This window comes from Rhinolophus sinicus, chromosome 11 (genome assembly GCF_057876585.1).
Source record: "Rhinolophus sinicus isolate RSI-liver-muscle chromosome 11, RSI-T2T, whole genome shotgun sequence".
Lineage (NCBI taxonomy): Eukaryota > Metazoa > Chordata > Mammalia > Chiroptera > Rhinolophidae > Rhinolophus > Rhinolophus sinicus.
This window is the reverse complement of record NC_142511.1, coordinates 22,202,990-22,230,781: the sequence shown is the minus strand read 5'-3', so window position 1 is coordinate 22,230,781 and position 27,792 is coordinate 22,202,990. Positions and strand designations below refer to the sequence as shown.

Here is a 27,792-nt window from a genome sequence, read left to right as displayed (position 1 = left end):
AGTGGCCAAGTATGGATTCTGGACCTCCCTGGGGCTCCTGGGTGTGGGAACTTGGTCTTTCCAGGTAACTCTTTCCACTTGTTAACTTGCCCAACCTGCTCTATTGACTGGGCCAAGCCCTAAACTTCCTTGCTCCGGTGAACTGCAGGGGATGCCCAGATAGCACCCAGTGGCCTGCCACAACCGCCCAGCCTCCGTTCCCAGCCTCTGTGTGGCTCAGATGCCTTTGTGCTATGGCTTCCACTTGGGAACTCAGAGCATCCTCTTTCTCTTCACTGCTAGGGTGGAGGCAGTGACCCAGCTGCCTGTCTCTTTAAGAGAGAGAGAGAAAGAACGAAATCAGGAAGTGTGAGAGAGCTGCTAGCCTGCTGAAAGGGAGCTGAGTTTTCACAGGGAGGCAGGGAGGCGACCCTCAGCTCGCAGCTCTCTCAGCAACTCCGGTGGCACTCAGCCACTTCCACCAGCCCAGTCTTTGAGTCCCCGGGGCCCATGACCGTCAGGATGCTGTGGGCACTGCCCATGGATGACAGCAAGCCCTGAAAGCTCTGGGAGTGCCACCCAGCCCCACAAGCCTGCATGCCCCACAGCTGAAATGGGGTGAGTGTGCAGGGTCCCTGGGGGCAGGTGGATGGGGAGCCCGAGGCGGGAGGGGCAGCTGCATGGTGGCACTCAGTGGAGTGTCCGGTGCGGGCGTGCGGGCAGTGGCTCTCCCAGCCCATGTCCCCTTTCTGTACTGTCTGCCGCTGCTGGGGGTTCCGGCAGTGCCCTTCTCGCCATCTCCCGTGGTCAGCCTTGCAAAGGACTGCTTGGAGGCCAGGCCAGTGAGAGGCAGGAGGACTGGCACCGAGGAGAGATGCCATCTGCCTAACAATGCTCCCTTCCTGGCTCTGCCTCCCACGACCCCAGAGCCAGGGTCAGCACTGTCTCCGCCTTTCTCCTGCCTGGCTTCTGGAGTCTGTCCTCACCTCTCCTGGGGTCCTCCCTGGCCCAAGTCCTGGGAGTGGGAGTGGTGAGGAAAGCCTCCTGGAGCAGCTGGGGAATAAGGCTGGAAACCCCCAGCCCTGTGGGGAGGGTGACAAACAGGAAAGGGTTAAAGGGCTGGGGCTGGTGGCCTTTGATGGAGACTGAAAATCAAGCAGCACTCAGGCAGGGGTGCCTCTCATCCGCCCTCCTCTTTCCGGTGTAGCTCAGCTCCTGGACTTGCCACAGACAGAAAGTACAACACACACTTGACAGGGAGAAGCTTTGCCTGACCCCAGGCTGCTCAGAGCACAGGGTAAGTGTATCTGCCATAGCAGAGCCTCGAGATGGAAGAGGAGGGAGGGAAGGCGGTGGGTGGGGTGCTGGCTCTCAGGCTCCGCCGTCCACCCTCCTGCTTCCACCCACCTCTGAAGGAGAGGGCTGTCACACACCAGGCGCTGTGCTAGAGCCATGGAGTCTGCAGAGCTGAGCAGAGGTCCTGCCAATCAGCTCCTAGACACAGCCTGGCCAGGGTCAGAGGCAGAAGCCAGGGCTTGCTGCCCGCTAGTCCTCTGCGACCTTGGCCTTGATTTCAGTGTGCTCTGCCCACTTCACACCCCCAGACCCCCAGCTGATTCCTCCTCAGCCTGGGGTGGTGGGGAGATCTGACCAGCTCATTCAAGCTAGGCTATTACATTGTCTTCAGGGAGCCCTCAGTACCTCAGTTGCTTCTATAAAATGCAAACACTAATACATTATCTGAAACTAGGAATTGACCACTGATACCCTGAAGTGGCCTCTGGCTCAAGGAATTGACATTCTCAAAATTTGCATTTTTAAAAGAAATTACAGAGCGCAGTCTCAAAGCCCATAAACTGTCAATTCCAGGCAGGGTGCCCCGAGGGTTGAGAACTTGTAAGAGGTCAGAAGAGGACGAAGCCCTGTCTAGTCCAGGTTTATTTGAGTCTTTAAGGGGTGGTGGCCCTTCTCATGCTCCTTCTCCCAGGCTTCCAATAAAGACCAGCCTGGCCCTATTTTTCAGAGGCATTGAGTTTAGCTTCTGAGGAGCCAATTGCGTTAGAGGAACTGGCTTTTGGAGAGAGGAGGATGGAGGCAAACATGGGGAACGAAGCTGCAAAGGGTTTCAGATCCTCCCCAGGACTCCTGAGCCCTTGGATTTAATGGTTTCCTGCATCCCCCACCCTCTACACACACACACACACACACACACACACACACACACACACACACACTCACACACTCACACACGCCCTCTGCAGCAGTGCTGTTCCTCTCCAGCTGACCTGGCCACGCTGGCTGCCTGACACAGCTGTTAGCTCACAGCAGCAGGAAGTGGTGGACCCAGGCCAGTGGGTGGGGAGGGGCTCCAGGCTCATGTTGCAATCCTGGAGATTTCTAGTGGTGTGGTTGATGCTGCCTGACCTGGGGCCCTTCCTTCAAGCACATTTCTACTTCCTGGGACAATCCCAGGACTGGATGCCAAAACCCAGACTTCTCAGTGCTGGGAGAGGTGACAGAGAAAGGGGTTTGTCTCTGCAGAATGGCCTGTTTGGGGCGGGGTTGGAGGGGACCTGGGGAGTAGGGACGAGTAGAACGCCCTGTGCTGGGACAGGCACAGACTGTGGGCTGAGGGCCTGGTGGCTGTGCTCCCGTTTGGAGAAGTAGCTTAACCTTTCTGCTTCACGCTTCCCCTGCCCCTCTTCCTCTAGAATGGCCACATGGAGCCCTTCATGGGATGGTCTTGTGCACAGCTTCTGGTCAGGCCGCCAGTATCCATCCCAGGCCAGTGATGGAATCCTGGACCCCAGTATGTGCTTCTTGTAGGCAGAAGGTGTCGAGCCAGCCAAGGGCAGGAGATGCAGAGCACCGTCAATTACCTGTGGCACACAGACGACCTGCTGGGGCAGGGGGCCACTGCCAGCGTATACAAGGCCCGGAACAAGGTAGGCCCCAAGCCCCCACCCAGCGCACCACAGCCCACTCGCCCCTAGGAAGTTCTTAGCCCAGTCAGCCCCCAGTGGACCTCCAGGGGTGTGTGGCTGGCCAGAGGCCTCTGGATTTGCTCTGCGGTGGGGAGACACTGGGTTCCAGCAGAGGTGTGGGGAGCTCAACAGGCCTCCTCAGGATGGTGTTTCTGTCAGGTAGTTTGGGACTGGAGAGAAAGATGAAGACACAAAGCCAACATCTGGGGGAGATGGCAGCAAATCTAGGGACAGCAGAGGTGGGAAGCAGGGCTTGTTTGGGGTTTTCCTGCCTTCATCGAGACCTACTGTGCTATAGCGTCTGAAGAGCAGAAGCCAGACAGACAGACGCCAATGCTCTGCCGATAACCCCAGGGAGTGTTGCCTGTCCTTGTCATTATTCTCAATAGTAACAGTAGCAACAAACCGTCCCCTGCAGGGTATCAGGTGTGCCAAACCCTTGTCACTTCCCAGCGCTGGACTGACTGTACACCCTCTGAGCAGGGGAAGCAGCTGAGGGTGGTAGCCCCTCCCCCACCCAGGCTGTCTTTGCTCATTTCCAGTGTTAGGCTGCTGGGAGAGGCTGAGTGGAGGCCTGGGGGGTGCACCCCAGGGCAGGGTGGAACTTCTGTTCTCCCCCATGGCAGAAATCCGGGGAGCTGGTCGCTGTGAAGGTCTTCAACACCGCCAGCTACCTGCGACCCCGCGAGGTGCAGGTGAGGGAGTTTGAGGTCCTGCGCAAGCTCAACCACCAGAACATCGTCAAGCTCTTTGCAGTGGAGGAGACGGTGGGTCCAGTGCTTGGTCAGATGGAAATGGTCTTGTCCTTGACCCTCACAGGCTGGGGAGAGGCAGGTCACGTGCTCATTAGCAGGCCAGCCAGAGCAGCAACCTGTAGAATGGAGTAAAGACTGCCGGGGGTTGGGGCAGTGCATGGCAAAGTCAGGATGGGAAGTAGGGCCTAAGCAAGGAGGGCTTCCTGGAAAAGGTGACCTCAGGCTCAGATGTGTGGCATCAGTGTGAGGCCAAGGGCGGGCAGCCAGGCCAGAAGCTGGGACCTAGAAGGCTTTGGGCTCTAGGCTGAGCCACCTTCTGTTGAGGAAGTAGAGGAGACGTGCCCTCATCCCCATGCCTCCGCCTGTCCCACCCACAGGGGACCAGCCGGCAGAAGGTGTTGGTGATGGAATACTGCTCTAGCGGGAGCCTGCTGAGTGTGCTCGAGAGCCCCGAGAACGCCTTCGGGCTGCCAGAGGATGAGTTCCTGGTGGTGCTGCGCTGTGTGGGTGAGCCCCTCCCTGACTCCACCACGGAGCCCCCTACCCGCCTCTGACAAGCCACAGGCCTGGCCCTCAGCAGAAGGCAAAGCCCCAGAGAGGTGCGGCCCCTTTGAAACAAGTATTCTAACACAGAAGAACATTCAGAACCTAAGAGGCCCTCCATTCAGACCTGGGCGAGATGATGATGAACGGACAGAACCCAAAGTCTGATTTCTGCTGGTCAGCAGTTTAGAACTCCAACTTAAAAATAAACTGTGAAGCAGGTTGTACACCAGTATTCATAGCAGCATTATTCACAATAGTCCTAAGGTGAAAACAACCCAAACATCACGGATAGATGAATGGATAGAAAAAATGTGGTATATGCACATAATGGAATACTTACTATTCAACCTTAAAGAGGAAGGGAATTTTGACACACACTGCAATGTAAATGAACCTGGAAGATGTTATGCTGGGTGAAATAAACCAGACACACAAATACTGTATGATTCCACTATGTGAGGTTCTTAGAAAATCAAATCCATAGAGACCAGAAGTAGAATGGGGGTTGCCAGGGGCTCTGGGAGAGGGATGGAGAGTGATTGTTTAATCTGTAGAGCTTCTGTTTGGGTGGTTGACCAAGTTCTGAAAATGGATAGTGGCGTTTACACGACAACGTGAATGTACTTAACGCCACTGACCTGTACATTTAAAAGGGAAAGTTAATGCTAGGTATACTTTAAAATTGTTTTAATCAAATATTTTAAAATAAAAAGTCATAAAATAGACAGGGAGGGAGTACCATCCTCGGGGAGCCAGAGCCATCACCTCTCGGTTTCTTAGAGCTGCCCCATGGACCCTCCACACTCCGTCCTTGGGACCCCCCTCCGTGGCCCCACCCATCTCTGTTCTGCTTTTCCTGTGGCCCCGTCGGCCGGCCGGTGGGAACTCTGTCTGGACCCAAGAATGCCTCCTCCCCGTCCAAGATAAGCCCCAGACACTGGTCTGTCCTCAGCCAGAGCCACTAGCAGCCCTCCCTCTGTCCCCAGTGGCCGGCATGAACCACCTGCGAGAGAACAGCATCGTGCACCGGGACATCAAGCCGGGAAACATCATGCGCCTGGTGGGGGAGGAGGGGCAGAGCGTCTACAAGCTGACGGACTTCGGAGCCGCCCGCGAGCTGGACGACGAGGAGAAGTTCGTCTCTGTGTACGGGACTGAGGAGTACCTGGTGAGCGGGTAACGGGAACCTGCTGTCCAAGCGAGGGCGTCCCCTGCAGCTGCTTGCCCCTCACTTTCCGAAAGCCTCTGTCCCATTCCCCTGCATCCGGCATGGTTAGAGCTCACCCTCTGCACCCGAACTAGAGGAATTCCTTCTGCTCTCCAAGATGGAAAAGGCGATGCTGCAGCCTTCCCATTCCTCCCTGCCTGGCCTCCCTTGTGCAGTTAACTCCCTGATCTGATTCTCGTGGAGGATGGGACACCACTGGTCATCACGTCCCCCAGAGCAGAGGGTGGGCAAATGAAGATGCTCTGGAGAGGCCAACTCCATGCCAATGTTTGAGCTGACAAGGGAGGTGGGTTCTAGTGGTTCTGTTTCTGCCAGAAGGCAATGGAAGGGATTCTGATGGATGGGGCTCAGTTCCTTACGCACCCTCTCTCTCCATGGCGGTCCTGCACCACGTCTATATCCACAACACTGCTGTCTGGTTCTCTCTCTGGCAGCACCCCGACATGTATGAGCGGGCGGTGCTTCGTAAGCCCCAGCAGAAGGCATTCGGGGTGACCGTGGATCTCTGGAGCATTGGGGTGACCCTGTACCATGCAGCCACCGGCAGCCTTCCCTTCGTCCCCTTTGGTGGGCCACGGCGCAACAAGGAGATCATGTATGTGGGCCATGGGCAGGGGACAAGGGCCCTGGGTCTTCCCCACTGGCCCTGCTGTGTCTCCTCTTTAGCCTCTAACTCTCTGGTCCTCCTCTGGCCCGGCCCACCCAGGCTCCTCTTAGATTCTTGGTGATGACCACCTCGCCAATGGGAGACTGATCAGAGCTCCTTACCTGAGTTCGGTGCTTCCCTTTAGCCCTCCTCCCATTGGCTGCTCATCTCATCTCAGCTGAGGGTCCAATGGCACTGCCAGGGGCAGAGGTGGGACAAGACCCAGCGTCCAGATCCCACGTCCAAGGTCCTTCCAGGTTTCCTGCTGCCTGATACAGAGTAGCTGGAAAAAGCAGCTGCTCCCACTGGGTGCACCGCCCAGAGCAGAGATTTAAGGAGGACTCACAGGAAGGTCGATGCACCCACCCTCAGCTCAGGGATCAGCTGTGTGGAAGCCGTGTGAGGTTAGGGAACGGGGCAGGAGACCGACCTGGGCGGGGCTGTCCGTGTGGGCTGCACCTCGAAGGGAGCAGAGGACTAGAATAGTGATGTGGAGGGAAGAATATTCAGGCCAAGCACAGCACAGGCAAAGGGCTGGAGGCAGGCCCTGCTGTGGGTGTGTGGTGAGGTCAGGGGATAGAGGAAACGGACAGTGGGGAGGAGCAGAGATTGACGGGACACCGAGGAAAGGTGATCTTATTGGCTGAGAGCCAGGACTCTCAGCTTTCATTTTCAGGCCATCTCAGAGTGACTGTGTGACGTGAACCAGTACTCTGAGCCTCTGTTCTGAGTTTGTCATCCCTTGAAGAGTGATGGTCTGGGGACCCCCCCTGCCCTGATCCTGCCTCGCTCACTACAGGTACCGGATCACCACAGAGAAGCCAGCCGGGGCCATTGCAGGCACTCAGAAGCGGGAGAACGGGCCCCTGGAGTGGAGCTACGCCCTCCCCATCACCTGCCAGCTGTCGATGTGAGTGGGACCCTGCAGGAGGGGCAGGCACAGACCCAAGTCTAGGATGGGTGTCCTCTCTGCTGAGGCCCCTTGCTTGCTGTCTGCTTGGGTCCACCACTTTCCCTTTCTGGCCTCAGTTTTGCCATCTGGAGGCCGGAAGACCCTTCTAGTTCCTCCCCTTCTCACTGTGCCCTCCCACCTTGGTTCTAGCACTTTCGGACGTTTCATGAAATGCCCCTATTACCTACTCCAGGAGGCCACTCCTGGGCTCTGGCCCCTGACGGCCTCTGTGTCCTGGCGGCAGGGGGCTGCAGAGGCAGCTGGTGCCCATCCTGGCCAACATCCTGGAGGTGGAGCAGGCCAAGTGCTGGGGCTTCGACCAGTTCTTCGCAGAGACCAGTGACATCCTGCATCGAGTCGTCGTCCACGTCTTCTCGCTGCCCCAGGCGGCCCTGCACCACATCTATATCCACACCCACAACACGTAAGTGGGCGTGAGTGACAGCGACTCAGGACCTTCTCTCCCCAAGCAGCAGGGTGTGTCCTAAGCAGTGTTCTACGGAGTGTTTAGATATGGAAGCTTCTGGATCCAACCTTAGTGTATCAGTTCACAGTTAAAGTGAAATGGCTCCCTGCTGCTAGACTCCAAAGATTCAGTGAACTCTACAAAGCAAATGTGTGTTGTAAATCCCCGGAGGGGTGTGTGTGTGTGTGTGTGTGTGTTGGCGATGTGTTTCCCAAATTTATTGCTCATAGAACCCTTTATTCCTGGGATTTTTATAGGACTATGGGCATTTTAATGGCAGTGTGGCAGGTAGCGGTACCAAGGCAGAGGTTGGATATTGGGGCTACTGAGTTCTGTTTCCACTCTCTATCCACTGTAAGATATGATACCCTTTGTCCCTCCACCTTTGATAAGAGAAAATCACCCAGTCCCTCCCTCTGAAAAGCTGACCCCTCTCCATGGAAGAAGTCTTAGCTGGGGTTTGGGTCACCCCAAGCCCGTATCCTGCCGGCTGACACTTCCTCGCCTCCCTTTCCTGCCTGTACCCCTGCTGTGTTAGGATCGCCATCTTCCTGGAGGCTGTGTACAAGCAGACCAACATGGCCCCCCAGCACCAAGAGTACCTCTTCGAGGGTCACCTCTGTGTCCTCGAACCCAGCCTTTCAGCACAGCACATCGCACACACGACAAGGAGCAGCCCTCTGACGCTATTCAGCGTGGCCAGCGAGACTCCCAAGGGCCTGGCCTTCAGGGACCGTGAGTAGCGTCACGCAGGCTGGGTCTCGTCTCTTCCTCACACTCTCCTCCACGAGGCAGGGGTGTATGATCCAGGGTATTGATTCATTTCTTTTGTGGGTGTTTCTTTGGGCCCATAGGTTACCCAAAATTCTGGGTTCTAATTCTGCGAATGCCTCTGAAATGCCATGTGACTCAGGCTGATGGTTTAACGTCCCCAGGCTTCAGTGTCCACAGAGCTGTGAAACTTCAATTGAAACAGGGATATCTGGATTTAATGTGCTCTCCACGATCTCGGCGATTGGTGGGGAAACTTCGCATAGTTTGGGTTGGAGGAAGCAGGAGCCCAAGGTGCTGGAAAGAAGGGACGGTGGCTAGGGGTTTGGAGCTTTGTACTCCAAGTTCTAGCAAAAATATCATTCCTCTTCATTTTAATAATGCCAATTCCATCCTCCTGCTCAGGTCTCCAAGTCTGGGAAGCAGAATTAACCTTGAAACTCCTAGGCTGTTTTCTGGCTGTTGAGAAAGGGCCTTGGGCATGAGGCTGTAGTTCTCGAAAGTGGACACAAGGGGGCAGTGAGGGACTACAATTGTAAAGAAGCCCATCAAGGGGCATTTAAAGCTTGGAAGGTAGGGGCTCCAGGAGTTGGGAAGCTTGAGGTTGAAGCTACGTGGTGAAGGGTGAGTGTGAGCCGGAATAGGAATGATGAGCTCAGCGTTCATCCAGGCCCACATAGGCAGCCCCTCAGACAGGGTCTTTGTTTGCAGCTGCTCTGGACATCCCCAAATTCATGCCCAAAGTGGACCTGCAGGCAGATTACAACACCGCCAAGGTTAGGGGTGGCCCCCTGGTGGCAGGGAAGGGGATTTGCACAGGGATAGTGGGTATGGAACCTGACCCTGCTCACCTGTTTTCAGGGTGTGTTGGGTGCCGGCTACCAGGCCCTGCGGCTGGCACGGGTCCTGCTGGCCGGGCAGGAATTGATGCTTCGGGGGCTGCACTGGTTCCTGTGAGTACCCCATGGGGCCGCGGCTGTGGGCACGGTGTCCTAAGTCCTCTGGGAGAAAGCAGCACTGACTCTTACTCCGACAGGGAAACGCTCCAGGCCACCTGCAGGCGGACGCTGGAGGTCACGCAGATGGCTCTCCTCTTTCTCAGCAACAGCCTGGTCACCGAGAGGTAGGTATCCTGGCCAGGGCAGGAGCTGCAGCAGGCGTGAGGCCACTCAGACCCCTCAGCTCTTCTTTCTTTCTGTCTATTCCTCACCCCCAATGTTTCTAACAATGCTTCTCGACGCCCCCCACCCAGAGCTCCCACCTTCCCTGCCATGGTAGAATAGAGAGGGCACTGCGACCCCGTCCCTCGTCCCCCACCCTGTCAAGTGACCACACATACCTCCCCCACCACCCAGTGGCTCACCTTGGGGGAAGGAGCTCATGGGGCATTGCCTCTCCAGGTCAAGGCAGCCTCCCTGCCTGAGGAAGGGACCTCTGTCCTCCCAGACCCCTTCTGAAGACTTAGATTGCTCAGCTGCACAATCCTCTGGACCTGACAGGACGGGGATTCAGGTGGTCTCACCTCCACCTGTCTTCTCTGCTTCCTCTGCATCTTAAACTGCCCTCGCCTTCTTAGGACCCCTGACCCCATCCGTGGAACTTCATGCCCTCCACTCCTCTGACTGGGCTCTTTAGGGGTGATGGGTGAAGAAAGGGAGAGCTTAGGGAGGAGGAAACCAAGCTGCAGGGTCTAGAGATGGGAAGCAGGAAGACTCCATGGCGCAGAGCACTACTGAGAGGTGGGCACAACCCCTGAATTTTGAAAAACTGGGGCCAAGGTGCAGGTGAGAGATGGGGGCTCTGCAGGCTAGGGAGGCTGATGGTGGCTGGAGCCTTTCCCACCGGGAGGAGGCGTGTAGAGACTGCCAAGCATGCCCCCCAGCCTTTGTGCTCAGGAAGGTCCTGGGAGTTTCCCAGCAGTGGTTGACTCACTGCAGGCTTGCCTTCCTCCTGGGGTTTGGCAGCAATGTCACTGCTGATGGAGCAGATGGGGAGGTGGCGGTTTGGGAAGAGGAAGGGTGTCTCCAGATGACAGGGATGGAGTCCCCAGCATGGCTGATGGACATCAGCAACACAGCTCCTCTGAGCAGAGCTCTGGCCAGGGCACAGAAGGAGGTTCCTGGGACAAATGCCATGCAGAGGGGCCCACGTGGCCTGGAGGACATAGCCTTTCCCAGGCGTGTGATGGGGACGGGGTGGTTGGGGTCAAGGGAGACTAGAGCTGGGGAGAGGCAACCACAGAGGTCTTCCTGGAAAAGTGGGTCCTTTCAGGCCATAATGAGAGAGAATACCTTGGGTTGGATGGTCTTGTGCAGAGACAGAGAAGGTGGCCATGATTGGGGGTGGGGGCTTGTGGGGATTTGCAGGGGGTGTGCTGGTGAGGTTTACTGAAGCCACAGTTATAATGGAGACTAACCCCGAGTGAGGTTGGAGTAGGGCACAGGAGTGGGAAGGGGAGGGGAGAATGCATGGAGGTCCCAGAGGTCCAGTTGGCAGGTTAAACCCCCAATAAAATGGCTTATTGGTCTACTGTAAGTTCTTGAACAGTAAAGAAATGTGTAGAGAAAGCATTTGAAGTATTTGTCTGCCCACTTGCCCGGGACGGAGGAGTGGGAGGGAGTGACAGGCCAGCCCCAGGCTGGAGTCTGGGCATCTGCTGGCTTGACTACTGTTTTTCCCGTTCTGTCTCCAAGGCTCCTTTGATGCTTGGTGTGTCTAGAGAGCTCAGGGTCAGGGTGCGCCTGCTTCCAAGCGCATTGCCCCCTCCACCAAGGAGGAGTTTGGAGAGCACTGAGCAGCCAGAGGGCGCACGCCATGCCCTTGACTAGCTCACCACTGACGCCACTCCTGCTCCTCTTTCCCAGCCTGCGCCTCTATTCACCCCTTTTCAAAATGAGGATTGGATGCTCTCCAAGGCCATCCAGCTCCAATGCTTTGCAGTTCTTTCCTGAACATCTTAGACCTGTGGATTCTTCTAAGTTCTGAAGCCAGAGCTCCTCCCATAGTGGAATCGGAGCTATTTTAATGAGCTGACTTGCATGTTTGGGGGAGCCCAAGCATCAGCCTGGTTACTCACGTCACCCACAGAGCATTCCTCCTGCCTCAGGCTCCCCAACACAGGCTCCCTGGGTAGGGTGTCCTGGCCTTTGTCTGGAAGTTCCTGGTCCTCCTTGGCAGCTGCTGCCATCTGGAGGCACTCTTCAGGCATCCAGAACTGGCTTGGGGGCTCCCGGGGCTGCCCCACCACCACCACCAAAAAAGCGTGTGCTCATGCCCTCCAATCAAGCCCTTTATCTCGGAGTCCCATTTGATCCCCACCTTATTAGGTGGCAGGAAAGAGATTTATTTCTCCATTATATAGATGGAATGCCTGAGGCTTGGATAGCTAAAGTGACTAACCCAGGATGACGCAGACGGCACGTGTGACAGCTAAGTGTCAAACTCCCAGTCCCATTGGATTGGGTCAGCCTCATCTTCTGCCATCAAGTATTCCACACCTCCAAATCCATTTGTACACTCAATAACTCATTCAACAACCGTGTACTGAGTAACCAGTGTGTGTTAAACATTTTGCCAGACACCAGAGATAGAATGGTGAGCAAAGCAGGCCTTGGCCCTGCCTTCAGGGAGCTTCCACTTCATTCCTAGTTCTCTCCCCTGCTCTCCTCTCCTCCCTCTCCATTCCCAAGCCAAACACATAGGATTGTTTTTCCTAATTATTATTGTTATAAAAACAGTACATGTTAATTGTAGAAAGTTGGAAAATACAGATACGCAAAAATGAAATTAAAATGCCATATCCTACCACCCAGAGATAGGTTGTCACACCTTAGTAGTATATATTCTTCTAGATAGTTCTCTACTACGTATATATATAAATATATATTAACCAGCACGCAGGTTTCCATTACTTCCGTGTTTTCCTGAAAATAAGACCTAACCGGAAAATAAGCCCTAGCATGATTTTTCAAGATGACATCCCTTGAACATAAGCCCTAATGCGTCTTTTGGAGCAAAACTTAATATAAGAGCCGGTCTTATTTTTGGGGAAACACGGTTGCTACTTTATATCCTGCTTTTCTCAGTTGATGAGCTCTCCCCCTCTGTGTCATGCATTTCCGTCTCAGCTAGTACCTACCCACATTCAAATTTCCCTAATTATCTCCCCAATTTTCTTTTCTGGCTGGTTTCATCCAAACCAGGATCCAATCTAAGAGCACAGTTTGTGTCTGGTTGTCATGTTACTTAAGTTTGTTTTAATCTAGACAGACTGCCTCGTCCCTGGCCCCCTCCATGACACACCGGCTTGTTGGAGGGACAACACCCATTGTTCCACCTTCTGGATTTGTCTGCACTTCCTCTGGATATCATTTGGCTTGTTCTTCTTTCCTGGCCTTTCCGATAAACAGAGTTCTAAGGGTTAGGTGGATTCAAGTTAAACTTTAGGCTAAGTGCGTCATAAATGATGCTGGTACAATTCATGTCTACCCACCCTGGGTGGGGACAGCCTGATTCCTGCAGTGTACCAGTTACGTTTTCCCTGTGAAAGACCACACAGATGTCCATGCCTTCAGCCTCATCCTGGGTTTTCACACCACGCTTGAGTGAGTAATTTTACTGGGGCAGCACGATGCCAATATTCTAACTCCTGGCACATGATTGGCTAGTATTCTACAAAGTACAGCTTTTCCCTAGTCAATAAGCTATTGGTTATCATGACATACAGTTTCTATTAGAAAGGAACTTTATTCTTTTCTTCTAGTTACAAATTTTCCTTGTCAGGAGCTCATTAACAGCTGCTTTGCATAGTGGACTCATGAATATTCATAGCTTCAAGTTGATGGAATCTACATCAGTGTTTATCCACAGCAGTGCTCAGCAGTGTCACAACTTGGAGTCTCTTCAAACTGGTTCCTCTGTCCCAACCACAACACTCCCTAGACACCCCACAAGCCAGCAGAACTGTCCCAAAGATGCCATGCTCAATGTGCCGTCACGGAGCTCTCTGCCTCCTAACGCCCCAAATGTGTCCTTTCTTCGAGGTTCAGTGACATGGCTAGGATGCCCGAGATCCAAGAACTGAAGAGGGCCACAGAGCTGAGGTCCAAGCTGCGGGCTGTGAGTGAGGCTGGGGCAAGGGGTACTGTCAGCAGCAGAGCTGGGGGGCAGTGGTCCAGCCAGGCTGCCATCGGAGCCCCGAGCTGAGGACCCCACGGGGCTCTGCCTTTTGCCCTCTAGGTGGCTGAGGTCCTCTCCAGATTCCCCCACAGTATCACAGAGATCCAGACGAGCCTGGGCAGGCTGAGCTCAGAGCTGGCGAAGAACCGGGATCAGGTACATGAGGACAGAAGGTCTGTGGGATTTTCCTACTCGGTGGGCGAGGATGGGGGCACAGCTCAAAAGTGCAGAGCCTGTTCAGGCATCAGCCTGCTTTCTCCCTTGTCTTGCCAATGGTGCTGGAGCACGGGGTAGTGGGGGAGGGGGGTTCCGGAATGTGCGTGACCCTCCCCTGAGACTGGCCCGAAGGAGAAAAGGACCCGGGGTCCTGCCCCATCTGTGAGTTTAGAGAGTGAATTTGAAATCTTAGCAAGTGCAGTAGTTGTAAGTAAAAAAACCAATTTAGTTCCCTTTCTCTTCTGAGCCCTTTCTCTTTGTCAGACCCTTGGATAGGTTCTCCTATTTTTATCATCTCATTTAATCCTCAAGACAATACTCAGGGAGATTAATTTGTCCTGAGTCACAGCCAGTAAATGACAAATGACGGAGATAGGACTACAGGTCAGGGTCGCCCACCTCCAGAGCCCATGTTCTTGGCCTACAACAGCCATTTACAGCCTTTACGACCCCATTCTCCTGTTCACAAACGTAAAATGCCCACCCACCCATGGCCTGACCAGGCCATTCTCCTCAGCGCCTACCCTCACCCATACATAACCCCAGGTCCTCAGTTCTGGATTCAAAGAGCTCTGAAAAACACAGGGCTTTTGCTTAACTGTTTTGGTTGCAAAACCTGACCTAAACTGACATGAGGCTCTTTATAGTCTTTATTTATTCCACTTGGAGTGAATATTCTTAGTTCTCTTAAGATTGAGTATATTCAATGAGGGGGTGCTGCCCCAGGCCCCCCGGGGCTGTTCCACAATATAGTATGTGTATATGGAATCACCTTTCTAAAATCAGAAGACAATTCTGAATTTAGAACACATCTGCCCGAGTCTTTTGGATAAAGGCTGTTCTGAGGTCTTATCCCCCACACATTGTCGGGGAGGACAGGAGCGTGGGCCCTGCAGAGACCTGGGAACTCGCTCTGCCCAGAATCAGCTCCACAAATAGCTGAGCCGGGGCCTCGGGAGGAGCTGCGGGGAGGAAGTGGAGCTAAACAGGCCCAAGAGTGAGGAAGAAACCCCTACACACGCACACCCAACATCTCAAGCAAAGTGTTTGTATCCAGCCTGAAAAGGGGAAGGAAGAGACAATAATGACCTTAAACCCCAGCCCGAGAAGGTCCTTGAGAGGTCACCTCCCTCATTCCCCTCAATCCCCTCATCCCCTCAATCCCCTCATTCCCCTCAATCCCCTCAATCCCCTCATCCCCTCAATCCCCTCATTCCCATCACTCCCCTCATTCCCCTCAATCCCCTCATTCCCCTCATCCCCTCATTCCCCTCATCCCCTCAATCCCCTCATTCCCCTCATTCCCCTCATTCCCCTCATTCCCCTCAATCCCCTCATTCCCCTCATCCCCTCATTCCCCTCATCCCCTCAATCCCCTCATTCCCATCACTCCCCTCATTCCCCTCAATCCCCTCATTCCCCTCATCCCCTCATTCCCCTCATCCCCTCATTCCCCTCAATCCCCTCATTCCCCTCATTCCCCTCATTCCCCTCAATCCCCTCATTCCCCTCATCCCCTCATTCCCCTCATCCCCTCAATCCCCTCATTCCCCTCATTCCCCTCATTCCCCTCAATCCCCTCATTCCCCTCATCCCCTCATTCCCCTCATTCCCCTCATCCCCTCATTCCCCTCATTCCCCTCAATCCCCTCATTCCCCTCATCCCCTCATTCCCCTCATTCCCCTCATCCCCTCATTCCCCTCATCCCCTCATTCCCCTCAATCCCCTCAATCCCCTCATTCCCCTCAATCCCCTCAATCCCCTCATTCCCCTGCCTCCAGGCAGCACTGAGGTCCTTTGTTCATTATTGTCTTAAACAATATTTAAGTTCCTGTACATGCCAGGAATTGGGTATACCAAGAAGACACTACTTCTACCCTTTCAGGTGACCAGGGAGAGGTTTCTGCTCCACTCCCATCCCAGGCTGTCGCTGCCAGACTCTCACGTTTGAGGGTCCAAGCCTCCTTCCCGGAGTCTAGTCTCAAACCTTCTTGTAGCAAAGGCCACTCTTCTGTGGCCTGTGCTGTTTGGCTTTTTGACTGTCTCCTCTTACTAAACACGGTGTGTGTGTGTGTGTGACACAGAGAGAGACAGAGACACAGAGACACAGAGACAGAGAGAATAAACATGAGAATGAGAGATAGTTGGCTGGCACCTGAAAAAGCTGAGAGACAGGAGAGTCACCCCTACTCCCAGATTGGCCCCCAAAACTGTGGCAATGAGGCTCCTTCTATAAAGAGACAGCTCCTCCCCTCCCCCTCCCGCCACCCCTGCCCCTCCCTCACCCTGTACGCTGTTGTTGGAGTCTTCCGTCACCTGGAGCCTGTCTCCTGCCCACAGCATCCAGCAGATTCAGTGTTGTCTGGACAAGATGTACCTCATCTACAAACAGTTCAAGAAATCCAGGATGAGGCCAGGTGAGCCATGGGAAGAGCAAAATATTCCTCGTGCTCTCCCGTCCCTCGCCTCTTCCTTCCTTCCCTCCGATATCCAGTTACTTGTTTTACACCATCCGGGGTTGCTGCTGGAGGCTCACTCTGTGCAGGTGCCTTGTGGAGCCAAGGTGCAGCTGGTCTAAGGCAGGGTTCCTGGCTGCCAGCTGCCTGCAGACCAATGAGGGACGTGAAGGCTTTACACCAGTGCCTCTTGCCATGTGGGGACCTTTGATGACGTGCTTGGGGGATGCAGCACCTGGAGCCTGGGTGCTATAGAAGAGGTGGCCCTTGAGAGAGACCCCTCACCTTTGCAACACACTTTACAGTTTAAGGAGTCTGTTCCTATTCATTGTGTCTTTCACTCACTAAAATAGTTAGGTTTTCCGGAAAATGGAGGGTCCAGAGAAATCCCTTTTAGCGTCACTGGGCCAGGCACTTTACCCGCATTATCTACTAAGCCTCAGGAAGACCCTCTGGGCAGAGGCAGGCTCAGGGATGGGAAGCTGCTTGCCTAGGGGGACTGCCACCTTGGGGCAGGGGAGGGTCCAACCCAGGAGAGATCTGGGGCTGGATGCCCCGGGAAGCTGAGGGTGGTGGGGGGCCTGGTTGACTCTTCGGGTTGGGGACATAACACACCAGGACCCAACCCACTCTCTCCCCGCCATGCCCGAGTATTTCCTAACGTGCAAACTGAAAGTCTTGGATTTCATTGACAAGTTCTCTTCTATCCCTAGGATTATATAAAAAGCACTGTCTCATAGACATATAATGCCAGCCGTGTGTGTAATCTGAGGTTTTCCAGTAGCCAGAATTTTAAAAGTAGACAGAAACAGGTGAAATTAATTTTAATAGTATATTTTATTCAACGCAATATATCCAAATTGTCATTTCAGTATGTAGTCAATATACACACCATTATTAAAGAGATATTATATTTGACATTCTTTTTTTATGCTAAGTCTTCACAATTCCATGTATATTTTACACTTACAGCCCATCTGTCCAGAAACTAATTTTTTTAGCAAAGTGAAATGTAGTCTTACCAAAACAATAAAGCTGTGTTTAACGGGGGAAAAATATTTTACACTGCTTCAGTTTTTAAATTTACATTAATTGAATTAAGATAAAATGCCGTGCCTCGGTCGCACTAGCCACCTGTCAAATGCTCAGCAGCCATGTGTGTCGGGGGCCATCGTGTTGAGCATTCAGAACTAGATGGTTTGAATGGTCATCCCTCCTTGGGAACCCAGTCCTGACTCTGGGTCTGGCCTCTGGACGGGTGGAGAGGGCAGCATAGGAGACGGGAAAACTGAGACCGGAAAACCGGAAGCCAGCAGGGCCTTGGGCTCAGCTCGCCTGACCTGACACCCAGTTGGCCACCTTTGGTGTGATTTTCGGAGATCTCGGAAGCTGTTCTGCCTCCATCACTGGAATTTCATAATCCTATAATCACTACCCTTTGGAGCACCTCCCATGTGTTGGGCACTGTTTTACAGGCTGTGCATGTTCTTAATTTATTTAATGCTCATAAAAGCTCCAGGTACCATTAGCGTCTTCATTTTATAGACAAGGACACTGAGACACAGGCAGATTAAGTAGCTCCAGCAATCAAGGTCCAGCCGCTTTTAACCACCCCACTTTACAGCCTCAAAAAGTTTCATTTCTATTAGTCTTCAAGAGTCCTTTACTAAAATTAAACGTGAACCAGGAAGGATAACCCTTGGGGTGTTGAAAGATGCTATTCCAATAAATGCTCACTAGTGAATAATAGGGCACTCGCTCACAACCCTCAGACCCATCCTGTGTGTTACATATGACAGATGGGGCAGCAGACTTGGTGAGGAGACATCACTTGTATACAGACCCCTGATAATGGGAGGCAGTGCCGGGACTTGTAGCTTGGCCTTCCCAAGTCCAGTTGGCTGAGAGCAGGGTCCCAATGAAGAACCCAGGAAGGGGATTCTGCTAAGGAATGGAGGGGGCCCAGGGAGGTAACCTTTGTCTCATTCCCTCGGCGGAAGCCACTGACCTGGAGGTCCGTTCCCTCGAAGCCCAGGAGGGGGCAGCATCTCCCCAGTGCAGAGAGCATCAGAAGGCGCCCAGGCAGTGAAAACTTCAGCCCTTCTGGCAAACGGGTGTGGGCCCAGGAGGGGAGGTAGAGGGCGGTGGCCTAGCTTGTCCAGCTCTCTGCTGCACAGCCCAGTGGTTCTGCCTGCAGCTTGAATGTTCAGGGGTGAGGCCAGTAGGCTGTAGGCGGCAGTCACTCTGGGAGGGGTGTGGGCTGAGGGGCCGAAGCTGACCACGCACCTTCAAGGCCCATCTCATCCACCGCTTCTCACCTGAAGGGTTCACCCGCCCCAGGTATGCCCCTCCTTTGTCATAGTGCAATTTCTTGTGTGCTTGGTTCAGTCATTCTGTCCTTTCTGGCTCCAGGGGTCTGTGGCTTCTAATGGAGCAGGGTCTGAACCAGACTCTTCTTTTTTGTAGTTGTCTGTCCCCCAGTGCTCACGGCATTCTGTTGACGGATTGAACCGGTGACATCATTTTTGTCTGTTTCCTTCAGGGCTCGGCTACAACGAGGAGCAGATTCACAAACTGGATAAGTGAGTGGCCTGTCCCCGGGCAGGAGGGTAGGCAGAAGGGTGGGTGTCACCAGGGCAGAGCAATTCTCTGCCAGACAAGAAGTGGTGAAGGGCCCTGATCATAAGCTGTCTCTGGGCAGGAGAAAGGGGGGTAACTATACCTGGGGCAGGTTGTCGGAGCCAGGAGAGAGTGTGTGGCCACGTCGGAGGGAGCTTCCTCAGAAGCAGCCATGAAACTGGATTTACTTCTGAACAAGACTGTCTGTAGGATTTCCTTCCCTGATTGTCCTCAGCCATTTATCACTTACTGATCCTGACCTCTGCTGAGCTTTCCTTTGGGCTTCGCTCTGCTCCTGTTTGCTTGGCTCTCCGGTCTCCCAGGAGGCCCTCCTTGATTTAATGCTTATTTATGGCTTCCCCACCTCTGCACACACACACTTTCCATAACCATCTTGCCTTGCAGTGTGTGTTTTCCCCCCTTGCCCCCCACATCACTGCTGACATGTGCTGTGTGCCGGCCACTCCGACGGCCATGATCCCCATGTGTGAGCATTGTCTCTTCCTTTACTGGAGAGACAGCCCTGCTGCGGACCCCGGGGCTGGCCATTTAGGTGGTGGGGACCCTGGGATGCCAGCTTGTGCTCAGCTGGCTCTGACTGCTTGTCGCTGTGCCTGTTCTACTACCTTTTCAGGGTGAATTTTAGTCATTTAGCCAAAAGGCTCCTGCAGGTGTTTCAGGAGGAGTGCGTGCAGAAGTACCAGACATCCCTAGTCACGCATGGCAATTGGATGAGGTAACAATCTGGCCCTCCCTCCGGAGCTCATGGACCCCTGGGCCCTTCCAGGCCCAGACCTCTTGGCTTTGCAGAGCCCTGACTGAGAGGGAGGTGAGAGGGAGGTGGTACTAAAAGGACAGAGGCAAAAAAAAAAGGGTAGTTTTGTGGCCCTAGGTGGTCAGGCAGGCGGTCTGCTGGGTGATTTCCATACCTTAGCCTATTAATCCCACAGTATGTTTCCTATGCAGTAGATACTATCACCCCATCGCACAGATGGGGAAACTGAGGCTCTGAGAACAGGGCTCTTCCTCAACCCCACACGGTCAGTAAGTAGCAGACCCAGCACTGGTGTATAGGTGGGACTGTCCCTAAAATCTGGATTCTTCCCACAGCCCCAGGTGGTCATGTTAACCTTTCTGGGGAGAACACAAGTTCCCTCTGGGATGAGGACAAGTGGTCAGGGAAGCAGGGGCAGTTACAGACCCTTAAATAGAACCACTCTCACACTGTCCCCTATAGGAGATTGGGTTCTCCCTCCCCAGACAGCCCCTTCCTCCTTTCCCTACCTGCACGGAATCCTGGTTCCTCCTGAGAGAGCAGTTCCCCAGATGCTGCCTGTTCAAGGCCCATCGGACTCGTGGCTCCTTATGAGGCTGAGATCCAGGCACCACCGGCACTCGCATTAGAAACCGAATGCTGGTTCCCCCACCCCAGCTCATCCCAAATTCTGATTTAATTGGTGTGAAGTTGGCTTGGCTCTCAGCAGTTTAAAAGCACCTCAGGTGATTCTAATGTGTAGCCAGGGTTGAGAATCAATCACTGGTTTAACCCCTCTGGCCTTGGTTTCCTTTTTGTGTAACGGGGGAGATGTTTTTGCTCACTCTCTCCACTAAAAGAGAGCAGAGAATTCATGACAGAGCCTTGACCTTGACTTGCTCTGGAAATGGGAGCATGAGCAGTTCCAGTATTAAGTGTGGCTGTCCTCGGCCTCCCTGGAGCTTGACCTGCCTCCCGCTCATCCTAACCCACCTGGGTGACCAGTCCAGCTGCGTGCATGCGTGTTTGCAGCTCCCATGTGGTTCTGATGGGACCCTCAGCAGCCTCAGTCAGAACAGGAGCAGTCTTCCGTTGGGAGAGGTGAGAGTCGAGGGCACATCTAAAAAGACAGAGGCAGTAAGGGAGGCAAATGCCTGGGACCCATGGGCTCTGGCCTCTGTTGTCTGGAAGCCCCTTCTCTGTGTCTGTGTAGTGGCCCAAACGCCACCTGGGTGGGCTCCGGCAAAAGCCAGTGAGCCGGGCGCTGATGTTTCACCTGCTCTCTTGAGGTCGTTGCACGAAGCCAGGAATCGCCTGCGCCTGATGGGCTGCTCCGTGGCCGCCTGCAGCACAGAAGCCCAGGGGGTCCAGGAGAACCTCAGCAAGGTGCGAGGTGTTCGGGGGGCCTGGAGCTGCTGGGGGCAGCCAGCTGAATCTGGTACACTGAGGGCATCTGCGCCATTCCCCTGCCTCTGGGCAGAGTTGCCTTTGACCAAGTCCAAGGACTTTGGTGTGGGTAGGACGTCTCTGACCCACAACAATGCCCTGAGGTAGGGATGCAGAGAGTGGAAGGAACTTTCTGGTGATCTCAGGCTGAAGGTCACTGCAAGGGCAGAGCCTCCAGGATGCTGGGGCATCTTCCTCATGCCCCGGGCAGCCTGGGAGGCTCCAGGCCACTCCTGAGAGCGGCCCTGTGAACTCTCCTTGACCTTCTGATCTGCTTTCTGGGAAGAGAACAACACACAGGCGGCTGCAGAAGCTGCCTGCTTTGCCAACAGGAACAGAGATCTGCTTCTTCTAGGACAGCCCGAATGTGGCCCCTTCTCCTCTCCCTGCATGCAGGCACGTGCAGCAGCTGTGTCTTTTCAGAACGGTGCTGGGCTGCCCCTACCCCTTCTCTGCACTCCTAGCTCATGTGTCGTAAGAGGAGAAGGTTAGACACAGAGGAGAACTTGGCAGCCTGAAGCATTAAATCCAAGCACAGATGAGTGAAGGTGGCTGTGCCAGCCATGCTCCCAGAATGGGGAGGAGGCTTGTGGGAAAGGCTGCAGCGTCCTGGGTGCTCCAGGGATGCAGGCGGGAGCTGTTTTGTTACCGTTTTCTTACCTTTTCCCAGCACCTCCCCTGCCCTACCAGTGAGCTGGGTCTGCCCTTCTGACTACAGTGTGGTTCCCTTTAGATCCTTGACCAGCTCCTTCAGGACAGAACGAAGGGGGCTCAGGCCTCACCACCCCCCATCTCTCCTTATTACAGCCCTGCACTGAAGGACCTGGGTCTCCAGTAAGTGCCAGAGAGAGGCGTGTGTGTGTGTGTGTGTGTGTGTGTGTGTAAGGGGGTGGTGAGAGGGGCTCGGTGCTGAGGTGAGCGGCCAAGAGGTTTTGCCTGATACCGGCCTAGAAGTCAGGAATAAAAGAGGCTTGGTGGGGAGCCCCCTGGGGAGGGGCCGGGCAGGGCAACCCTGGCCGCAGGCTCAGCGGCCTCTCTTGCCTCCGTCTGGGCAGCATGGAAGAGCTGCGAGAGGATATGAAGCTGCTCGCTTTCGACCTCCAGGACAACAACCGCATCATTGAAGGGTAAGGAGTCCCCGCTGTGCCAGGCAGGGCCGGGTCCTCAAGCTGCCTGGCCTCCAGGCGCAGGGTGCCCATACCTGCCCACGGAGGTTTGATGACAGGTGTCCGTTTTCCAAAGAGTCACATGGACACCTCGGCCTGTCCTCAGGAGAGTTGCCATCCTCTCAAAGTGTTGGCTTCCACTGTAGTCTTAAGAATATAGTGCAGTCAGAGATGAAAATTCCGTCTAATTTTAAGCAATTACTGGATGTACCAAAAGAGAATCCATTTGCCCTTGATGTGAGACCATGCTCAGTGCAGTCAGAGGTGGGGGCTTGGGGCATGTGGATTCGTGGCTGTGGACGCAGCCTCTGCCTGATGCCTCACCAATACCAACTCCTGGAATCTTCACACCCGTCCTCAGAGTGGTGCTGTTTCACCTCCGTGTCATATACCGGGACCTGAGGCATAGAGCCTGGGCTAATTGCCCGAGGCCTGTGTTTCTCTGGTCTTGCTGGGCCCCCATTCTGTGTGGATGCTCACAGGCCTCCCTCCCTCACCCCCCCAGACTGCAGGCCCAGCGTTAGACTTTGGTTCAATACCTGAGTAGATTTCCCTCATCAGGGGGTTGAGGAGTACTGGACAGGGTGCCGCAGGAGTGCAGCAGGCTTAGCCTTTTGGATTCTGTGCACCAGGAAAACTCACAAAAGACTAACTTCTCCTAGAATCAAATAGGCACATTTGAAAGGGAAAAAACCCTGCCATCTAGTAGTGCCACTTAATAAGGCATGCTTTAACACCACAGAGAAGGGAGGACATAATCTCAGCATCCAGGGTGGTCCTTGCCCTGAAGGTCGGTGGGCTTACTTACATACACATACAGGCGAAGGCGAGGACACCCTCCTTCTGTCCCTATGGCCGTCCCTTCCCCATTTGGGTATGTGGGGAAAACTGGCAGAGAATCCAACAGGATCTGACTCCTGACTGCTCCTTACCAACTGCGTGACCCTGGGAGGTTTGTTCAGCTCTGGGCTTCAGTTCCCTCCTCTGCTATGTAGGGATAATGGTGCCTACCTGTTGGTCGGGATTAAATAGCATGAGCTCTGCAATGTGCTGAGGAGGGAGGAGAGGGTGCACAGAGGGCAGGACTCACTAAGTGCTAGGTGTTCCGCAGAGGCCAGGCAGTCTGGGATGCTAGAACTGGGCCAGGGTTGATGACAGGTCCGTCTTCCTAATAGTCATGTTGGCGCTTAGTCACAAGCTGTGCAATGACGAGGCAGGAGCAAAGCTGGTGGTGTCCCCAGAGTTTCAGGTCCTTGGGTCGAGGAGGCGTCTCTTCATGTCCCATTCCAGCAAAGGGAGAAGCCATCCTCTTAAATACCCACAAAGGAGATTTGATAACTACTTCTCGGAAAGCCTTTCCAGAATAGTCCTCACGGGCAGGAAGTTCTAATTTTAGTGCTGACATAAATGTTTCTTGCTGTGATATATAGCCTATTTAGAGATAGCGCAAAACTTTGTTTTCGTGAGTTTTCACTTCCTTATTCAGAGCTGTAGCCAGACAGCCGGAAGGAACCATGTGAATTCCTTCTCGCCTGTCCCCCCACTCCTAACACCCCCGCATTGGATTGGCAGGAGAGCTTTTAGAAGTGCCAATGCCTGGGTCTTGCCCAGAGACTCTGGGTGTGGCCTGGGGTGGGGGGTTTTTATCAGCTTCCCGGTGACTCTGATGTGTAGTCAGGGATGAGATCCAGAGCTCTTGTCGGGACAGGGAGACTCTGCCCCGGGAGAGCTAAGGACTCACATGGCTCCGAGCTCCTGAGAGCTGTGTTTGGCCCTGGGGTGTGGTCTGCGGGCTCGTAGCCCAGTTGGGAGAAGCTAACGTGTGCCTTTTATTACAGATTAAGGAGGGTCCAATCGGCTCCTGATGTCTGAGCTCCGTGGGGTGCACGAGGTGTCCTGAAGCATTAGAATCATTCAAACACTGTGCTCCTGCCTGCACGGTGGGACCCAACACAAGACGATACATGGTCCCATCTCATCAGCCTACCTCCCTCCCGGCTGACAGCTGGGAGATGTCACCAGCATTACCTTCCACTGCCTTTCTGCGGGAAGCAGCGGGCAGCACCTGGGAGACCAGACAATCGCTGTAAGGACCCACTGCCTGTGCTGGCCTTTGTATCTTATGCAGGCCCTGGTACAGCTGCTCCATCACCCTGGCATGTACGGCTGACCCTGGCCGGGCCCTGGGGAGAAGAGGTTCCAATAGCCTGCCAGCCACCCTCCTGAGCTTCATTCCTCAGGGAACAAAAGAGGAGGCCCCCTGGGGGTTCCCCAGGGTGCTGAGTCAAACAACCTAATCTCAGTCTTCCTTCCTCTTAAGGTGTTTCTCATTGAACATACAATCCTCACCTCTCTCCTCTGATTTCTGAGGGGCACCACACGGCCACAGGTGTCACAGAGCCTGAATTTCCTTCTGCTTTTGGTCTGGCTGAGCCTAAGGTTGAGAGGATGGGTGGTGAAGGCAGGATGCCGCTGTCCAGGGACTCTTTTCCTCTTCTCTCCCTCTGAGACACCAGGTTCTGGGATATGCAGCCAGCTGGGGTCAGTAGTAGCCATGCAATTAGCACAGGTCTGTAAGTCCAGAGCCCTGAGGAGATAAAAGGCCTGCACCTTGAAGAAGTGGAATAAACATGGGTTTCTTTTCTATTTCTGAGTGGCGCTCGCTGGGCTGTGTGTGTCGCAGGGGAAGGATCGCGACTGGGTGTGCTGGGCGTCCCAACAGGCCCAGGGTTGGGATCTACGAGAAGAATTGGGAAATGAAGCTGGGACTGGTCACTTCCTTATTCCTGCCTTTCCTCTGAATGGACCCTAATTTAAAGGAAGAGCTCAAGGAAGCTGGCCTCCAGCTGGAAAGGCTTGCCTTCCCATTCCTTCTCCTGACTCCTGTATAATGGGCCCGGAACATGGGGAGAAAGAAGGTCTTTTTTGTTTAACCTCAAATCCACCATCTAAGTGCTTACTGCTTTCTCCCCACCCCCCACCACTATTCAAAACATAGGCTGTGTCCTAAATATTGGGTTTGAGGACTGCTGTGGGTTGTTTGGAGCATTCCTTCATTTTGTCTAGAAGTAAAATGGTACCTGGGTAAGGCATTCAAATTTGTGCAAATTTAATCTTTCCCCTCCAGTGCCTCCAGGGTCCCTTAACAGAGCTGGACTATCCACATGGCCTAGAGGGATTAGGGGACGGGTATGCAGTAAAGTAGCCCCAACAGGGGAAGGAGACCGGTGAGAAGCCCTACTTTGTGCTTTGAAGCATGAAGACAATATTACGCGTAGCCCCAGAAATCCTTCCTGCCTAACTTCCTGTTGTCTCCATGTCCTCAGAGGCCCCTCTGCTTGACCTGTCGGGACACAAGAGAGGCAAGCTGGGTCCTGGCATCTGACATCCTCCATGCAAGCTTCTCTACGGAAAGACAAGCAATGTCTAAAGATCTAGGGGAGGGTTGCTGGGGGGTTATTTACATCAGGCCTAAGTGGCTTCATATATGCCCATGGGTCACTTAAGCCTAGTGGGTTCTGATTCTGGGGCCCCAGGAGCCAACTGCAGCCTCTGCTCACTGGGCCACCTATGGTCGGCTCTGCCAGCATGAGTTCAGGCTCTTCTGGCTCTTTAATGGCTCTGCAGGGAAATCCCACAGTGGGTTTTCCCTGGCAGCTGTGGCTGCCTCTGGACGCCACGTGTTTGGTGGAGCTCAGCAAGAGAGCCAGGGGATGCCTGCAAGCCAAGTGCAGATTGTTGCGGGATGATATGACCCAGGCTGTATGATCTCGTGAGCAAAGCCTATCAGGGGACATACTCAAAGGCTTCAGTTTGTTCCTGTGTTGGGCAGAGCCACTGGCGTGGGTGCTTCCACCCACCTGAAGTTCTGCAGAGCTTGTGATTCCATCTCAGCAGGGAGTAAGCAACTGAACCAAGGCCCATGGCCCGAAGAACCTTGTAAGCTACTCAGGTACCTGAAGACCTCTTGAACTTCCCTCACTGTTCTCTGTGGCGATTCCGAATATAACACTTAAAATGAAGAGACTGTTCAGTTCCTCAGACGTGAAGTAAGTAGCTGCAGTGAACCAAGTGACTAAGATGCATTGCCTGCCCCTGAGGAGCTCACCTCGGGGGAGGCAGGCATTTCAGTGTCATGAGGAGAGTGCTGTGATGGGAATGCACAGCTCAAGTGCCGTCTCATTTCACTGTCATCACCACCACAGGGCAGGATGCTTGATTTAGTCTGAGAGGGTGTTGGGGACGGACTTGGGGAGCAGAGGACTCCAGGGTGGGGGCTTGGCAGATAAGCTGAGTTACCTAGGAAAGAAGGCATGGAAGGCATCCAGCAGTGGGAACAGCTCCAGCCTCGGCATGGAAAGCATCACAAGTATTCGTGTCACTGGAGAGTAAGTATTAGGTTGGTGCAAAAGTAATTGCGGGTTTTGCAATTATTTTTAACCTGTTAAACCGCAATTACTTTTGCACCAACCTAACAGAAGTAGGAAGTCGATGGTGAGAAAAGGGAGGCGCCAGAACCAAAGGTCCTCACAGGCCGCACTAAGGAACTTGGGTCTTTCCCCAGGGAGCCAAAGAAACAGGTTTAGGTCAAGTCCAACGGGTATTTTAAAGGTACATCTTTTTATGGGTAGGACTAGATTAGATATTTCCACAGAGTGCCTGAAACACAATGTGAGCTCTGCCCACCCTCCCCACCCCACCCCCCTCGGCTCTGAGGCCCCCCATACAAGGTGGGTGAAGAAACACCACTCGCATGTCAGAGAGGCTGTCAGTGGCTCAGATCAGTCACAAGTATCTGGGAAGTATCCACACAGCAGTCAGATCCATGGCCTCTTAGAACAGGCCGGCTCAAGTTAAAGGGAGGAGACGGGGGCATGTCCCAGTTTGTCAGGCAGGTGTGCAGCCAGCTCTGCAGGGCCTGGGAATGCTCGCTGCACTGTGATGCTGCAGGGCTGCATCTCTGTGTCTGTCTCAGAATCCACGTAGTTTCCTCTTTATAGGCTGGTGTCCGGGTTCAAAACACAGATTCTGGGACCCCACACACCTCCGGATTCCAGTCGACAAGTGTGTGGCCCACGATCCTGCATTGTTGAGAGCTTCCCCCCTCATCACGCTGTGATTCTTACACAAGCTGAAGTTTGAGAACACCGAGGCAGAGTTTGCAGATGTCCTGCAGAGGACACGTGAATGACCCAGCAGGGCAGATCCACTGAAATAGGCACCTCCCCCCCCCCTTACAGCTGAGGCAGAGAAGCCGTTCTAATGGACAGGGGAGAGCTCCACAATGGCCTGCCCACTTTTCTACTGGACCCACCATTTGCTCTCATGGGCCTGCCTCACTTTAGCAGGGGAGAGCTCAAAGGATTCCCAGCGCTGGTCATTTGGGGATCACTTCCAAACTGCTTCCATGATTTTGTGAAGGGTGGGACTCCTGGATTCCTTTCCCTCCATCTTACAAAGGCTCCTGAATCAGGCAGCCCCAATGGGAGGTGACAAGGAACGGGCCAGGATGACCCGAAGTAGCTACAGTTCTGTTTCTCTCGGAAGCTCAGAATTACAGCAGGCACTTGAAACAGTTGGGTCCTTTCCTTGTATCCTTTGCCAGACAGAGAGGGAGGGAGTGAGGAAA

General features: G+C 53.9%; 1 protein-coding gene across 6 annotated transcripts; it reads left to right on the top strand.

Moving 5' to 3' along the window:
* The first annotated feature begins 320 nt into the window (after nucleotides 1–320).
* Nucleotides 321–24,809, top strand: IKBKE (inhibitor of nuclear factor kappa B kinase subunit epsilon). Of its 6 annotated transcripts, none has more exons than XM_019752510.3 (22): nucleotides 333–597; nucleotides 1,187–1,276; nucleotides 2,806–2,924; nucleotides 3,590–3,730; nucleotides 4,096–4,225; nucleotides 5,251–5,432; nucleotides 5,927–6,087; nucleotides 6,938–7,048; nucleotides 7,335–7,514; nucleotides 8,095–8,291; nucleotides 9,039–9,103; nucleotides 9,189–9,280; nucleotides 9,364–9,450; nucleotides 13,376–13,445; nucleotides 13,566–13,678; nucleotides 16,063–16,139; nucleotides 18,721–18,760; nucleotides 19,432–19,533; nucleotides 20,841–20,937; nucleotides 21,731–21,831; nucleotides 22,053–22,124; nucleotides 24,002–24,809. In XM_019752510.3, exons 3-22 carry the CDS (start codon nucleotides 2,838–2,840, stop codon nucleotides 24,033–24,035), a joined length of 2,139 nt encoding a protein of 712 aa, XP_019608069.3. In that variant the 5' UTR covers nucleotides 333–597; nucleotides 1,187–1,276; nucleotides 2,806–2,837; the 3' UTR covers nucleotides 24,036–24,809. The 6 variants fall into 6 exon arrangements, 3 of the variants coding, with proteins under 3 accessions (XP_019608069.3, XP_019608067.3, XP_019608068.3); XM_019752508.3 differs by having other exon boundaries at nucleotides 336–597; nucleotides 13,370–13,445; XM_019752509.3 differs by having other exon boundaries at nucleotides 336–597; nucleotides 2,691–2,924; nucleotides 13,370–13,445.
* The last annotated feature ends 2,983 nt before the right edge of the window (nucleotides 24,810–27,792 follow it).